At 43.6% G+C, this 15,990-nt stretch overlaps 1 protein-coding gene across 2 annotated transcripts in view; it reads left to right on the forward strand.

Moving 5' to 3' along the window:
• Positions 1-15,990, forward strand: part of LOC119175926 (uncharacterized) — a 134,763-nt gene that overhangs the window by 109,763 nt on the left and 9,010 nt on the right. For both annotated transcript variants that reach the window (XM_075877109.1, XM_037426966.2), the window contains exons 4-11: positions 1,759-2,045; positions 12,708-12,813; positions 12,901-13,026; positions 13,106-13,453; positions 13,513-13,683; positions 13,773-14,013; positions 14,099-14,298; positions 14,362-14,463. In XM_075877109.1, the coding sequence (XP_075733224.1) occupies positions 1,759-2,045; positions 12,708-12,813; positions 12,901-13,026; positions 13,106-13,453; positions 13,513-13,683; positions 13,773-14,013; positions 14,099-14,298; positions 14,362-14,463 (1,581 nt within the window). The remainder of the gene's footprint in view (positions 1-1,758; positions 2,046-12,707; positions 12,814-12,900; positions 13,027-13,105; positions 13,454-13,512; positions 13,684-13,772; positions 14,014-14,098; positions 14,299-14,361; positions 14,464-15,990) is intronic.

Below are 15,990 nucleotides of genomic sequence, written 5' to 3' on the forward strand. Positions count from 1 at the left end.
GCTTCTGCCTAAGGTGCGAAACCTGTTGACGTGTAAGATATGTCAATGGAATGGGAAAAATTCGGCGTTCGTTTTGTCTTCGCTGCCTCGCTCCGCCCCCCCCCCCCCCCTCGCGCGAGCGCTCGGCATTGGTTTTTACAGCCGAAACTGTTAAGAGATCAGAACATGGGTCACGCGTGGCGCCGTCTGCCGCCGGCGCTGGTGTCCGTAACCAGAATTGAGTGAAAGAAAAAACGTTAATAAATGAAAAACACCAATATTTAAGAAAACTTGACTTTTGTGCTGAATCGTTAAAACGGAATGTGATAGATTGAATCATCGGTTATAGTGAACTAAATATGAACCTTGGTTGGTAACGCTTTAATTAAATGACATTCGTTATTTTATAATGAAGCCAAATATTCCAAAATCGTCGGGATATTGATTGTAACGAACAAATATTTGGTTCGCGCGAGACTAAACTAGTGATGCAGAACTACCGGTAAATGGACTATAGATAGCATCGATACATGGTTTCTTTGAAACTATCAACAATGTAAAGAAACCATCGATACTACTATTATCGATAAACTATCGGTAGTATTACCGATAGTACAATCGATATAACTGTTCATATCATTATTGTAGCACAATTCGTAGCGCTGTGAAGAATTATTTCGTTATTGGTCGATGATATTGCCAAAACATTCACGATAGACTACTATCAGCAATTTAAGTTTGTTTATGAGTAGTATGCTGGCGAAAAAAATTAATTAATTCCGCACCAAAAATGTCGGTTCATATCCGTCTCAAAACTCGTATTCTAAAACAATCAGGTATACATCTTACAAATAAACTCTGTTCTTGATATTTTTTCTATATTTGCATGTAAACACCCAGCAATTGACACCTGATATTTTTACTTTGAAATTACGAAATTCGATATTAATTTCAATCTGTAACGGCTCTCCTTCTGCTGCAGATGAACAGTGCTACTTAATTTTCACGTGTCAGCAAAGCATTCTGGGGAAATAACGCGAGCATGCCTTTTTTTTTTTTTTTTTTGCCCTTCAGCCTGCTTCTGCTGCTACACCATTTAACGCATTCGAGGAACGAAGTTTATGCTCCAAATAATTTTAAAACCGATCTTTATCACTGTTAAAACGAATATTGGGTATAATGAAGTAATATCGAGACCGGTTCTGCCGAATTCCGTAAGGTGGCGGAAGGGTCAAGAAAGATAAACAGACAACCACCTATTTCTAGCACGAAGCCCAATGCGTACAGGTTCGTTAGTAAGAACGCCTCTTAATATAGTGGCTGAAAATTTTCTCCGGAGATCGAATCTAAGACCAACGCCTTTCCGGGGCGGTCGCTCTACCAATTGAGCAGACCAGAAAGCTAGCAATATACCTATAGGATGCGTGGTGGTGAATTAATCGACAACTCAAAGCGCGGTAATACAGATTGCAGAATATTGCAAGTCGGTTCTGTTGAATGCCGCAAGGTATTGGAAAGGTTAAGAAACCTTTTCCCTTTTAGCTTATTATCAAGAAAAATCCGTACAGATTTCCTGTTTGCTTTGTGCTACAAGCGGGCGGTTGCCAATTTTCTTTTCTTTAGAAACTATTCCATGGTTCCAATGCTATATACTTTGTTATAAAAAAGTCCTACTGTATAACGTTTAATGGCACTGACAGCTGATTGGTGTTTAGAATCAGCGAGCCGTTATAGACGAAACACGGGGCGCTTGACCCACGTTGAAGTACATGTACGCAGTTGCATGAACCCAAGAGGGCCGGGCGGCCAGAGTTCCGGTTTGTGGAAGACAACGGCTGGCCGGTGACGACGCGCCAGGAGACGTCGCTGACGGTGCTGGACGTGATGAGCAACCGGAGCCTGTTCATTCAGATGGGCGCCCTGCCCACGGGCGACGCGGCGCCCAACAGCATCATGGCACCGCCGCTGAGCAACGCCCTGGTGGCGCCGCGCTCTCAGATGTCGGTGGCAGCGCTGCCCCCCGAGGAGTGGGACGGCAAGCGCAAGAAGTCCGTGCGATTTGGCAGGTCAGTCGCTCTCTCCGGCGTGGCCCATTCTTCGCTCAACTGTGTCAGCCTTGAGCACAAGTCTCGCGGTGTACTCGAGGTCTATATTGCGCATTGAAAATGTGCGTGCTTGTTTTTCCAAGCTAGCGTAGATGACTGCGCGCGGGATGGTGCCATCTCCGCATCGTGCTGTCATATTTCGCAGCTGGAATTCTCGAACTATAGGGTAATCACAGCAAAAGGTAGAGTTGCGCTAGTTGGCTTGTGTTCACATTAGAACAGCGCCGAGACGAATCACGAAGGAAGACTAAACAACACGAGCGCTGCCTGACAACCGGTTGCTTTATTGAAGCGAAACAGAAAAGAGGAAAAAGGAAAACAAAACATGCGCGCGCAACCTACGCACGTGAGAAAAGACTGCACATGCGTACCACCATCAAGTGTTTCTCCAAATACGTCCGCTCGCAATCGAGTAATGTAATCGACGGTGCGCTAACACATACCTCATTCTTCTTTCAGATAGCAAAGGCTTCAGCTATCTCTCTTATGCGATATTCAGTGTGTCTGGAAACGATGGTGGTGCGGAAGGATTCTGGGGTGCAACCACTGGCGGCACAGTGGGAATACAAATGGGAGACAGGTTGTGCTACCTCAACATACGCCTGCGTGAGCACCATAGCTTTTTAAAGGGTGCGCCTGTCTCCCATTTGTATTCCCACTGTGCCGCCTGTGGTTGCACCCCAGAATCCTTCCGCACGACCATCGTTTACAGACACACAGAATCTCGCATAAGAGAGATAGCTGAAGCCTTTGCTATCTGAAAGAAGGGTGAGGCGTGTGTTAGCGCACCGTCGATTACATTACTCGATTGCGAGCGGACGTATTTGGAGAAACACTTGATGGTGGTACGCATGTGCAGTCTTTTCTCACGTGCGTAGGTTGCGCGCGCATGTTTTGTTTCCCTTTTTCCTCTTTTCTGTTTCGCTTCAATAAAGCAACCGGTTGTCAGGCAGCGCTCGTGTTGTTTAGTCTTCCTTCGTGATTCGTCTCGGCGCTGTTCCAATATAAGGTAACCACAGCAAAAATAGGAAAATATGAATTCAAAACTTTAGACGTGGCACTACAGCCTCTTGAGACAGCCGACACTAGTGTGCTTTTGACAGAGGAGGTATACGTCAAGTTGTGGCTGAAATCGGATTCGATGTCGAATTTGGTGGCATTTGAGCGGAATCGCTTGAACTGGAGATGTGGATCGCTCTTCAATAGTTTGGTTCATATGGTGCTTGAAGCCACATAAAAATCAAAGGTCTTGCCTCGGTGCGTACGCGATGTAGGGCACATACTGACGTGTAAGATCGCACAAGGACAATCATATATTTATTTTTGTAGAAAATTTAGCGAAAATCAGTTTTAGCTGGCCAAATGTTGCCGAGCATGAGTGCTTTAAGTGCAGTTGAATACATGTTAAAATAGGGCACACTGCCATTGACGCTTGCTTCTTTTTTCCGTGTGTCGCGTGTCTTTCGATCAGGTTTTCTTCCGGCTGGTTTGGTCGGTTCTCTGTGAGGTAAGGTGGCATTACTGTGTGGCGTGCATGCGTGCACGGTCGTCTGGTTGTTTTGGAATGGTGTGACCCAATTACAGTCCTCCGCAACATTGCGCATTATTACACACACTTCAAGGACAAAGCAACTTCAACGAGATATCAACTGCTTTTTTCATGTGTGCTTCTCAAGCACCCCAAGGGAGAGCACTTTGTTCTAAATGGAGTCACCTGAAAGTTTTCGATTGCTTTAGATTCAAATGAGATCTAACGCGTTTTTTGCAAAAGCGTGCGTGAGAAATAACTAAAAATGGGTGTAAGACATGTGAGAAAAGAAGTTGATTAACCATTTGCTTTGTTCTTAAAGTAGCCCCTCCCCCATTCCCCTTTTCTTTTTTTTTCTTCCTGAAGACGGCGCCCTTATATATGATGACGATACGTTTAAAATCACATCTCAGGTGCTTGTTGCAGTTGCAAGTTTGTTAACATGCTCGATTTTTTTAACGGGCTATAACTACTGCATTTTGTCCCTATGGGCTCTTTGCGTACAGTTGCATGATTGAGGCCCACTATTGTGTTTTGCCGTGACACACTGATAGTTTGCTCTCAGCACGTACTCAATAATTGGTCACCGTTTGCATTAGCAGAGCTCGGCTAACAATCACACGTCTGCAGGAGCGTCGTACCATTCCATGCTCAAAGCCAACTGCGACTCTGCTTCGGTGATATTCACATCAACAGTAGTACAGAACAGCCAACGATAAAAAAAAATAACAGCCGGAACCAGCAATTCTTGGCGATGGTGCTCCTTAATCCCCGAAAGTCAAATAATGCCATGGGTTCAAAGAGGCACTATTTTCAATATTATACCGCACATGATAGGTTTCATGTTTACCGTGTGCAAGCTGGAATATCTGTTTTGTGAAGGAAGTGACAAGAACGAACGTGAAGAGGCAATGTTTCAGCAAGCACCGACAAAAGTTCCCAAAGAGAATGAAGTAAAGAGTGGCGAGTGTTACCGAATGAGTTAAACGTATTTAAAAATTTTTGTTAGGTAACCTATGCATATAGGAATTTTCGTTGGTTCGTGCTGAAACTTGAAACGCGTGTCATATTGCCGGGCATATACTATCGGCAGGGGTGCAACAGCTGCGCCAATCGCGCCAATTTGATACTAATTCCCATTTCTGCGTCAGGCTGCGCCATAAACCCGAGATTTACTGAAATTGTGCCACGCGGCGCGAAAATTCCCGACCAGCCTCTAATATGTCTCAGTTGTGCTCATTTGAGCGAGAAATAGAGGCCATCTTGGTCACCTGCAGTTTGAGTCATCAATGAATCCAAGCGCGCGGACTCTAACCCTAAACCACGGTGTCAGATGTATTCCCTTTAGGTCAGGGCACTCGCAAGGCGCGATCGACCAGCTGAAGCAACAAATCCGCGCGCCCATCGGTTCGCTGACCGCAGAGGATACCTATCGGCGGGACGACGCAACTTCTAGATAAAAATGCGTTACCGTATCCACCAACGCTTCGCGGGGAATATAGACTTCCTAGTTAGCAAACGCGGCCATGGCATGTTAGCAGCTAGAGCTGGAAGAGCATACCGCGGTTCTCGCGCGCGAACAGGGTCGACGTGCTGCGAACTGCGGCGTTGCCGGCGCCACGTTGGTTGCCATAGCAAAGGCACATAAAACATTTTTTTTGTCTTTAAGTTGCGTTAGTTGCGCCGTCCCTGCGATAAATATCCGCTGCTGTCGCCAAATCAATGGGCACGTGCCGTTGTTACTTGAGCGCAGCTTGCAAGTGAGCTGAGAAGTTGTGGCGTAAATCTAAATTCATCGTAAAAAAAAGAAAAAAAAAACAGAGTAGGGGAGAGGCAGCGTAGCGGTGTTCTAAAATTTCTCGGCATTGCTCTAACCCTTGCTGAATGCTGTTTAACCTACCTTCGCTGCGGTACACCACTGCGCCGCGGGAAAGCGTATTACGACATGGCAGGAACTCTCAGCACTAGTCACGGGACGCAGCTCATTTTTTTCAATTATTCATGCGTGTATATGCCGCGTAACTGTGATTGCTAGTATGATTGCTGACTTCGAAAACTGTTATGGGCAATGTTTTGTAGCACTGTATAACATTGCTGGCCCCTCCAAAAATAAACTGCGCGCCAGTTTTTTTTGTTTTTTTTTTGCCACCCATAACCATCAGTTTCACTTATCCCCTGATTTTCAAGGTCGCCAGCTTGGCAGATCCACATTTTAATTCGCAGAGTCTGCCGAAGTATTTGAGAGATGCGGCAAATGCTAATGTGGACTTTATCCCTGTTTCCTCAGTGGGGTGGTTAAAAATACTACTTTCACTGAAATTGCAGTGCTTATGTTCATTCTGCACGGTTCTCGTGAAGTTGAATGGTTTGCGCATACTTTCTTTTAATGTAAGCCTTCTCTTTTTATACTACTCAAAATTTGATCTTTTGTAATAAAAAAATTGATGTTTTTTTTTTTCGGTAGCTGCTCTAAATTAGCATTTTAGTGCTCCAAAACTTAAATTTTGCTGCTCCAAATTCTATTTCGGCTGTTGGACCCCTGCGTCGGCCACTTCATGCATGGTTGTAATTTCCGATAACGATGAGCCGCGTGCTCTCGGGCGTAGATTTTATACACTTGTCAAGACTGCGCGGAGTAAAGCTTGGCCAGTTGCACGACTGTTCTGCTCGTTCATATTGCGAAGGACTGTATGTGCACTTTTACTGCATGTACTATGGTGCTTCTACAACTTTTAGTTTAGCCCGCAGTTGCTTTAGTCCGTTTGAAGCGTGATTCCTCGGCTTCCTTAATGCTGCATAGTCACGTCCGTAGCATTTGCATTCAGTTCCGTTTTAACTACAAGAAAAAAAATCAATGGCCTTTCCTCAATCGAGAAAATGAGGGCAAGCGAAGCTTGACTGATCTATGGACCGATATAACAAATCAAACGATTATATTATAATGCTGCTAATTTTTGTCTTTCGTCAGCGGTCAGAGTCGCTGACGTGTGGGGAGGTGGAGGTGAAGCCGCGCACGCTTCGCCTACACCGCCCCACACTCTCTGCGTCGCTCGTATTCGCTCTCTCCTGCAATGTCCAGTCAAGAATGGAACGCAAATTGCGCGCGCTTCACCTGCAACTCCCCACCATCTCTGCGGCGCTCGTATTCTTGATCTCTGCGGCGCTCGTATTCTTGATAAGACAGATGCTTGGACTAGTTGGTGATTGGGAATCAACACATTTGCACAGCGCAAGACTGCGAGTAGTTACGACGTAACTACAGAAGAAGAGAGAAGGACAGAAAGAGCGTTGACTTCAACTGAAATTTTATTAGCGAAAACGCTGGAAATATATACTCATGACAGAACAGCGCTCTGCAAGCGGGTGCGCAGTCCGCACGAAGGAGCTGCTGCACAATCAAACATAGAAGGCTATTCGTAGCATGTGTGATAGCCGTGGTTTATTTGCTCCCGTTGTCATGCGGCAAGATATATGTTGGGCAAACGGGCCGGTGCCTGAATGAGCGTTTAAAGGAGCATCATTACAATGTATACTCAGCTGTGCAAGGTTATTTGGGCATCCATTGTAGGGATTGTGGTTGCAGACAGGAATTCGAAAAGTGCACTGTTGTAGCCAAACACTGTCACCAGCTAACACGAGAGATTATAGAGGCCAATGAAATGCAAATGCTGGGTGATCGATGTATCAGCATGCCTTCGCTTGCTCTGACTAAAAAAGAAATCGAGTTTCTGGCTTTGATACAATAGATTGTGAACTTCTGCTGAGCTGTGGCGTTGTAACCATATAATGAGATGATGATTATCTTGCTGTGATGCAATAGGTTGCGCGATTGCGTGGTGATGTTCTGTCAAGAGTATATATTTCTAGCGTTTTCGCTAATAAAATTTCTGTTGAAGTCAGCGCTCTTTCTGTCCCTGTCTCTTCTTCTGTAGTTACGTCGTAACTACTCGCAGTCTTGCACTGTGCAAATATGTTCATTCGTATTCTCTCTCCCCTGCAGCGTCCAGTCAATGACGGAACACACGCTGCACGCGCTTCACCTGCAACTCCCCACCCTTTCTGCGGCGCTTGTATTCGCTCTCCCCTGCAGTGTCCAGTCAATGACGGAACACACGCTGCGCGCGCTTTAACTGCAACTCTCCACCATCTGCGGCGCTCGTATTCGCTCTCACCTGCAGCGTCCAGTCAATGACGGAACGCCCGTCGCGAGCACTTCACCTGCAACTCTCCACCCTCTCTGCGGCACTCGTATTCGCTCTCCCATGCAGCGTCCAGTCAAGGACAGAACGCACGCTCCGCGCGCTTCACCTGCAACTCCCCACTTTCTCTGCGGCGCTTGTATTCGTTCTCTCCTGCAGCCTCCAGCCAAGAACAGAACGCAAGCCGTGCACCACTTCGCCTGTATTTCCCCATCTTCTGCGGTGCTCGTACTCTCTCTCACCCGCACCTTCCAATCACGGATGGAACGCACGCCGCGCGGACTTGCTCGCTGGATTTCGTGCCGATCGGTTGTGCCCCCGCGCGCGATCTCCCACGACAGCGCTGCTCTGACCGACCGGCTCGCCCTCCGCCATCTCCTGACGCCGTGAAGCTCTTGCCGAGTGGTGCCCCGTCCTCGGACTCCTTCGACCGTGTCCCCATCTTTCTCTATTTTCTCTTTACTTCTGTATGTGGGTGTCCTCATCTCTATCTCTATACTTTTTAATCTCTCCTTACCTCCATCCCTCGTGAGCTACTGATGAAAACAGTTACGGGGCTCACTTTTATCTTTTTCTCTATTTTAAGAATCCCTTACACGCATGCCGCATGCGCTTCACCTGCATCTTCCTACTTTCTCTGCGGCGCTCGTATTGGAGGTTTATAACAGCGCAACGCAAAGCATTGCGTTTTCTGTTGCACATGCGTCGTACGCCAGTCTTTTGTGGGCTCCCGTTGAGTGGCGAACGTTAACGATACGCTAGCTACGCCCGCAACGCCCACAAGCTTTGCATGCGGTATTCTAAAACTCTGTTCTCAGTATTATCTCTCCCCTGCCGCATCTAGCCAAAGATGGAACGCACACCGCGTGCACTTCACCAACTTCGCGCCCTCCCTGCAACGCTCCTAATCAGGTGCCCGTGCGCGCGCCGTCTCCCCAACCATCAAGCGCGAATGCGACATCTCCATGCAATGCTTCTCACGATTCCACAGCGTACCATACGCGTGATATAATATAATTTACCCGCACATGACACCACCACGGCGATACCGACGCTGTCGTGATATGTTAGCTTGCAGTGGCTATAGACACTTTCACTGTTTTCAAACAAAGGCCCTTGATCACATCCGGTTTCTTTCACCGATGTACCTTAATAGCATTGGTGGGTAAGAAGAGCTTTAGAAGATAGCCTGCTGATTTTCTAGTTTCCTTACCTTATTTGGCAAAGTATTTTTATATAGATGTTCTTTTGAGCTACATAAATGTTACGAAAGATTTCCTTGAACTTTATGCACGTTACTTTTATCTGACAAACTAAACATTGACTTTCTTTACTCTTGAAAAAAACTTGAAAATGGGCTTTCCGTTTCGACATTAGTAGCTATTAAATGAGGTGACCGGAAGCTCTTTGGGGTACAATGCTTGCAATCTTGAAATCCTCTATAATTGTTATAGCAATAAAAAAACATTTGCAGTTTCACCTTGCGGCAGTGACGGCCATACATTTTTAGTGAACAGCACAAAGTAACTAAGTGCATGCCGTTGCTTTTTGGCAATATATATGGCAATAAACACTTCAGGGCTTTATAATTCATTTAAAACTATGACGTTGTGTGCACACAAGCAAACTTGAACAGATCACACACGGGTTGGCTTGATGTTTTTCACTGCCTACGCCTCCTGAACAGTATATTAGGGTTTCTAAAGTATGCAAAATCATTTTGAAAGGTTCAAGTTCTTCTGTAAAATTGTCTTGCTTTGAGTATTTTTACTGAATGCTAATTGTATTTAGCAAGATATAATTCACAGGTCGTGTGAAACTGGCCACCTGCATATGGCTCTCTAAGATCAGTTACCCATGTAGTGATCAGTTGCACAAGAACAATCTACATGTGTTCCGTGATAGATCTGTTTGTACAGTGAACAGAGATCTTCTGCTGTTTTACACATAAATATCTGTAAAGACTACTCATTCACTGCATTGGTTCACTTCCCATGAGAAGCACAACAATCTTTTACTATTTTTTATTGTTTAAACTCCGCTGCTGTATTCTTCAAAAAATGATCAGTTCAGTGTGGTAGTTCATTATCCGCGTTTTCCACAAACTGTATTCTCATAGGAAAGAATGTTGGTAAATGTTTTATCAAGCGGCTGTCATCCCACTTAATAATCTGCAAATCACATGTGTAAGCTTATATATTATTGTTATAGGTATCACAAAAGAAAGATAAAACTGTTGTATGTAGTTTAGTAGATATAGCAGTGGTTCTCAGCCATGTATGCTTTGAGGGCCCTTTATGCTCTGATGGAAGTGATGTGGGACCCCTTGAAGAGAGAAAGGGGGTGGGGGGTGATAAATTAACACAATATGCAGAGCAAAACAGGCGTCTTTTGTTCCTGTCTAGCAAAGAATGGCCATACTATAGTGCCATGCCAATTCGATCTCAACAGCTAATCAATAACTTGTGCGGTCAACAGCCGCATTCACCCTATTTCTCAATATGTTTGCTCTAAAAATATGCAAGCCAGGAAAAAGCATGCTCGCATGCATATGTCGCAGACCACTGTAACAAACAATCATCTCATGAAGATGGGAAGTGTGAGTCAGCTTCGCTGCAGTGCAAAGTTTTATGCGATGAACCATAGCAAATGTCTGAATGGTCCACTGCTATCGGACATAAGTGTGCCGGCAAAAAACATACTTTTTGTCTTTTTTTGCAAGGACGAGTTTCGCGGACCCACCGAAAGTTACTTCATGGACCCCCGGGGAATGGAGAGATACTGGGTTAAAGCATACAGCTCATGAACACAGGGATACTAATTCAAACCCCATTCCAGGGAATGCTCTTTTTATCCCAGATTAATAATTAAATTTACAGTCATATGAATATCAACCATTATTCATTATAATATAATTCAATTATGATTATCAGTATTGTGTTGATTTTCGAGAGTACATAAACCTCCAAGAAAGTTTTGCAAGACTTCCTTCAAGAAGGTTTCAAAACCATAAAAGCATTGTGTTAAAACAACACTTAATTTACAGCTTCCTTTGAAATTAACCTTAGGTTATTTTAATTTAGACAATCTTTAGCTATTTCTGTGTTTCATAAGTTGGGCTTGGTTTATCGTGGTCAAACGAAAACACACCATGTTGTGAAAGGGCACTGAAGTTCCGGCTGCAAACGAGACTCAGCCAGATTGTGCTGCACAGAATCCACCACTCCTCTTTGTTACATGCATGTGTTCTGCTTTACAGGAATTGCTATTATGTCATTCATTTTAATGGCTGCCTGTGTTCGTTACAGGAATCCCCAAAGTGCTGTGTGAAAAGCCTAAATTAAGTGACGCATAAAATAAGAAATATGCTCTGAGGAGTAAAAACTTGGGATTCGCATACTTTTGCCTGGGATTTTGCCTCGGCTATTCCACCATAATGCTGCAACATAGAACTGCCTCTGAGCTCCTATGCATAACACATGCTTCGACGTAATTTAGTTCAGCTCCCTACCTTTCCTATATTCCTTCTCCACTTAGCTGCACACATAGCTCCACCTCCACACTTAAAGGCACTCTAATGTTGGCATCTCTACTGTAATTTAATATCTCATAGTTATGAAGGACATCTTTACTTTGAAATTTTGTTCTTCTTGAGGGCAGATCGATTGCACACATATGTGCACATTGTGTCAGCTATCGTGTCACTGTTTTGCACTATAAGTAAAACTGCGACTTCTTCATTAAAGTTATTGAAAACTAACAGACACTGTTGACAATGTCTAACAAAGAAAACAACCTCTTAAATTTACACTTCTTTCCTTCTTGGATAAATTGTGACTCGGAGGCTAGAGAACACGAAATTGTCAGAGTCAGTCATATTGAAAAGGGCTTATAGCAAACAAAATATTAATGGTAGAGCAGCTCTCATCCTGTCATCTTCCTTTTCTGATAAGGCATATATGGTACACCCTTTAAATTCTTCTATACAGGAAGTATGATCCAATAAGCACACATTGCGACATGCTCGGACCACACACTTTGCATATGATCCTGTTATGGTCAGCAAATGTAGCACAAAAATGTTGACAAGGCCATTTAGTTTGCTGTAGCTCTATTTTACCTGAAAAAATTTATTGGGCATGTCACTTGCATGCATAATGCCACAAGGCTATGAGCAAAGTAACAAAACACATGAAGCTACACCACTGCATTGCAAGCCACTGCACCTGAACTACACATCACATGTCCTTCTATGCATGCAGTTTAAGACAGCATGGGTCAGCATGCAAAATTAGCATTGTTGAGTATGTTTCCAATACTGCATCTATGTACTACTGGCCATTTTCAGCTAAACTTTTATGCATTCAAGCTGATGAAATATGGAAAAAGTGGAAGGACTTTCGTTCCAGATGTTCATACAACTATACTGCAAACAGTTACCATTTGTGGCTAAGTTGTCCAGTACAGTTCATTATGCCACGCATTTAGATACTCTCAGTTCCCAAAGGCATTGCAGAGTAGAATTTAACAGAGTAGTATATCTTTCACTACCTCCTTAAAAGTGGCAGAGTCTTGGCTAGCGGTAATAGAGGGTGGAAGATAATTCTCTGTGTTATTTAAAACAAATGAAAATAAAAAGAGAAATGACAACTACATGTATATGACCAAAAAATTTACCTTGAAATATTATTGTTTCATGGTATCATATAGAATAAAGCTTATAGGCATATCACTTTGAAATGTATTTTATGGTTGCTTATTTAAATGATACCGATTCTCTCTTATGCAAATTGTTTTTCTCAAGCCATCAAGGGTATTGCTGTGGTGTAACACAGCCAAAAGGTAGATAATGTATCTGATGTACTGCTTCAATAACAGCTACACTCTCCATTTCAGAAATGAACCAAAGCCCATTCTTATAAGTTATGTACGAGCTGAGACTGCACAGCATGCTCTGAACCTCAAGCAGGAGTTACACAAAATGAACTTCAGTGTATACCTCGTGAGTACCAAGTTACACATTATTTCTTTATTTTAAAAGAAGTGACTTCAGCATTTGTAGTGATGCTGTATGTGTGTGATCTATTAGGACATCGATGAGATCAAGATTGGAAGTGATTGGCAGGATGCACTCAATTATGCAGTGAGTGAGTGTCACTTATTTGTGCCTCTAATCAGTCCCATGTATGGCAAGACACAATGGACAAATCGAGAGGCAAGTATTTATGGCAAAAGCATGCTATGTTGCTTAATATGTATACATATTTTAACGGCAATGTCATTTTCCTCTTCAGGTCAAACTAGCAGACGTGCTTCACAAAGTGATCATACCTGTAAACTTCCTTGAGACCTGGCCACCAGAGTGCCTTGCTATTCAATTTGCATCTACGCAGTACATAGCGGCTTGGAAAACTTCAGAACATGAAACAGGCCAGGGCAAGCAGAACCGGCCAATGGATCAGTGCCCTGATCTTGCAGCACCTACTGCCTCTACTCCCACAGTAGAGGGTTATAAATATGACTACAGAGTGTGGGATGAAACTAATTTAAAAAGAGTTGCCAAAGAGATTGCTGAACGTTACAGACAGACAGTCAAAAAGGAACAAATCGCGGAACGTCGAAGCAAGACATCAAGCCTAAAGGTAAGGCAGAGACAGTTTTGTGTTCTGACTGTGCCCGACATGTTACTTTTTGGTTTCAGATCAAGCGAACTTCGCACTTAAGCACTCTTGCCACCGTTGATGAGCAGTCAATAATGCGAGTTGGTTCTTCGTCAGAAGCAACTGCTGCCCTTTCTGCAGCAGAGCCGCTTGAACCTGTGGAGACTAAGGAGCTCATTGTGATAACAGCGCATCCAAAACAAAAAGAGATGGTAGGCATGCTGCTCATCTGCTTCTGTAACAATGTTTCCAAATGAAATGGTTCCTTTCTATTGTAATAAAATTGTTCTCTCTGTCACAGGCACAAGTTATTGCAAGAATGCTTGAGCAAGATGGGTTCAGAGTCTGGAGCACAACAGAACTGAATGAAACTAGAGATAGCTGTTCAGACACAGAAAGCATTCCTACCAATCCTAACACACCTAGGGAGCTTGCACCCATTCCAGAAGGTGAGAGAGTATTCAGCGACACATACAGAGATGCCAACAACCGCATCCTTGAACACAAGCGGCTAAGTTCACTTAGAGAGCAAGAAGCACCTGGTAAGTTAGGCCATCTGCAAGAGACTGCCCATTTGACTATCATTACCTGTTCACCTCTCACAAATGCAAACCTTCCTCTTCACAGGATATGCCACATATTCTGTCACAGAAGGCCGTTCCGTGTGCCGCCTGACGTCACAGGCTAGTGACGCAAGTGTTGTATCTATGCTTGCGGGAGAGAAACTCGAAAAGCTGACTAGATTCCAACAAAAGGCTGTTCAGGCCAAAGTTGTCATTGTTTTGATTACAAAAGAATTCACAGCATCACGCACCTCTGAACAGCAGGTAAGTCGCAGTGCCCAACAATACTTTCCACAGCACTAACGGAGAGCCAACTTGCTGTTGCAGGTATTCTACATTGAACACAGAAAACATGTAGTTTTAGTCAAGTGTGATGACTGCCCGATTCCATGCTGGTTTACATCACTGATGGGCAATGACATAATTTCGGTAAGTAGCTGCTCACGTTTACTGTTAAGTGCCAGAAGTGTTTAGAAAGCTAGGATGAGCTAGGATAATTCTCTTGTTGCACAAAAGGACAAGAAAACACAAGACTTTATGCTGACCCTCAACTGAAGATTTTATTGAACGAAATGCGTTTTAGTTATAGCAACACAGATAGAAGCCAAAAACATGTGGACTGATACAAAGGTTAATAAAGCATAAAATACAACAGAAAGCTAAATATACATCTTCAGTTGAGATTCAGTACTCTCCCTATTTTTTCATCTTTATCCTATGGTGGTGCAACAGAATTTCTTTTACCATACCAACTTGGCCAACTATCCATCTTATCGCCAGTTACTCTGTTTTCTATAATTACCACTTATTAAAATAGCTCCCCTTTGTTTCTTGTTGGTTCCAAAGATTCCTTGACACCAAGTGTAGCTGTTATAATAACTGCACCAAACAAGTAGTTCACCACGACATTGACCTGCTATAGGTGAAACTTGACTGCAAACATTCAGTAATTGGTTTCTATGCTTCCCGAATTGAAGGAGACACATTATAGTCTTTTGCACTGCCTAAAGGAATTGCAAATTCTCTTAACATACTGTAATCAGATGCACATCATTTTGCAGCTTTCTTATGGCTCCTGGATACAGTACGCTCCGTTAATTTTGGATTACAATCGTGAAAAAAAGACATGCTTCCGTCCAACAGTATCGCCAACACTTTGCTCGCATGGGATGGTGCCTCATACTGCCTTGCCATTCCTACTTGTAGCGTCCTTTAAGTAATGCATTGAAAATAAGCCTCTTCACACACTGGATTAGTCACATAAACTTCTTGACTGTCAATTTCCTGTACTAGAAAAAAGTGCTCTGCTGCTCTCATGTGGTTGGAAACAGTTGCACATTTATGGACTTTACTACACATCGCGAACCATAATCAGCGGTAAAATTTACAAGCAAGCGGTTGTCGGCACAGACTGTGCACAAACACAGCTTTTCATGGGACCTGTGCACTATAGACTTCCAGCACTAAAATACTTGGATGCACCTCTAGAAAAAAAGCGTCTTTTTGCCATCAAAGAATCAGCTTTCAGGTGCTTTGTGACGTGCTTCGACATACTGCTTTGCGGTTCCCCATGCGAGCGCAACACAAAGGTGGCCTGCCACGGGCTAACGATGACACGGCAGTTCCATTGGCTGGAGAAGGGTTCTTTGACAGCAAAAAGCCATTTTTTTAAAGCTGTATCACAGTATAGCACTACTTACACAACAATGCGACGTCGACTCTCGAGCACTAACGTCACAAACTTTTTCTTTCTGCTTGATCTCGCAGGCGAAGTCTTTCATTAATTCACTCTACATACCTTATGTGAAATCATATGAAAGTTATTTAAGGTGATTATAACTACAGTTAGAGGATGATTGTGGGAAGTTAGCTACAGTTGTCAAGTGAAAACAAAATTTTTAAAGATCAAGCTTCTGAAGCAAGCTTCTCAAAACCTACATGCAGTCCATAATATTT

Source organism: Rhipicephalus microplus, chromosome X (assembly GCF_043290135.1).
Source record: "Rhipicephalus microplus isolate Deutch F79 chromosome X, USDA_Rmic, whole genome shotgun sequence".
In the NCBI taxonomy this organism is placed as follows: Eukaryota; Metazoa; Arthropoda; class Arachnida; order Ixodida; family Ixodidae; genus Rhipicephalus; species Rhipicephalus microplus.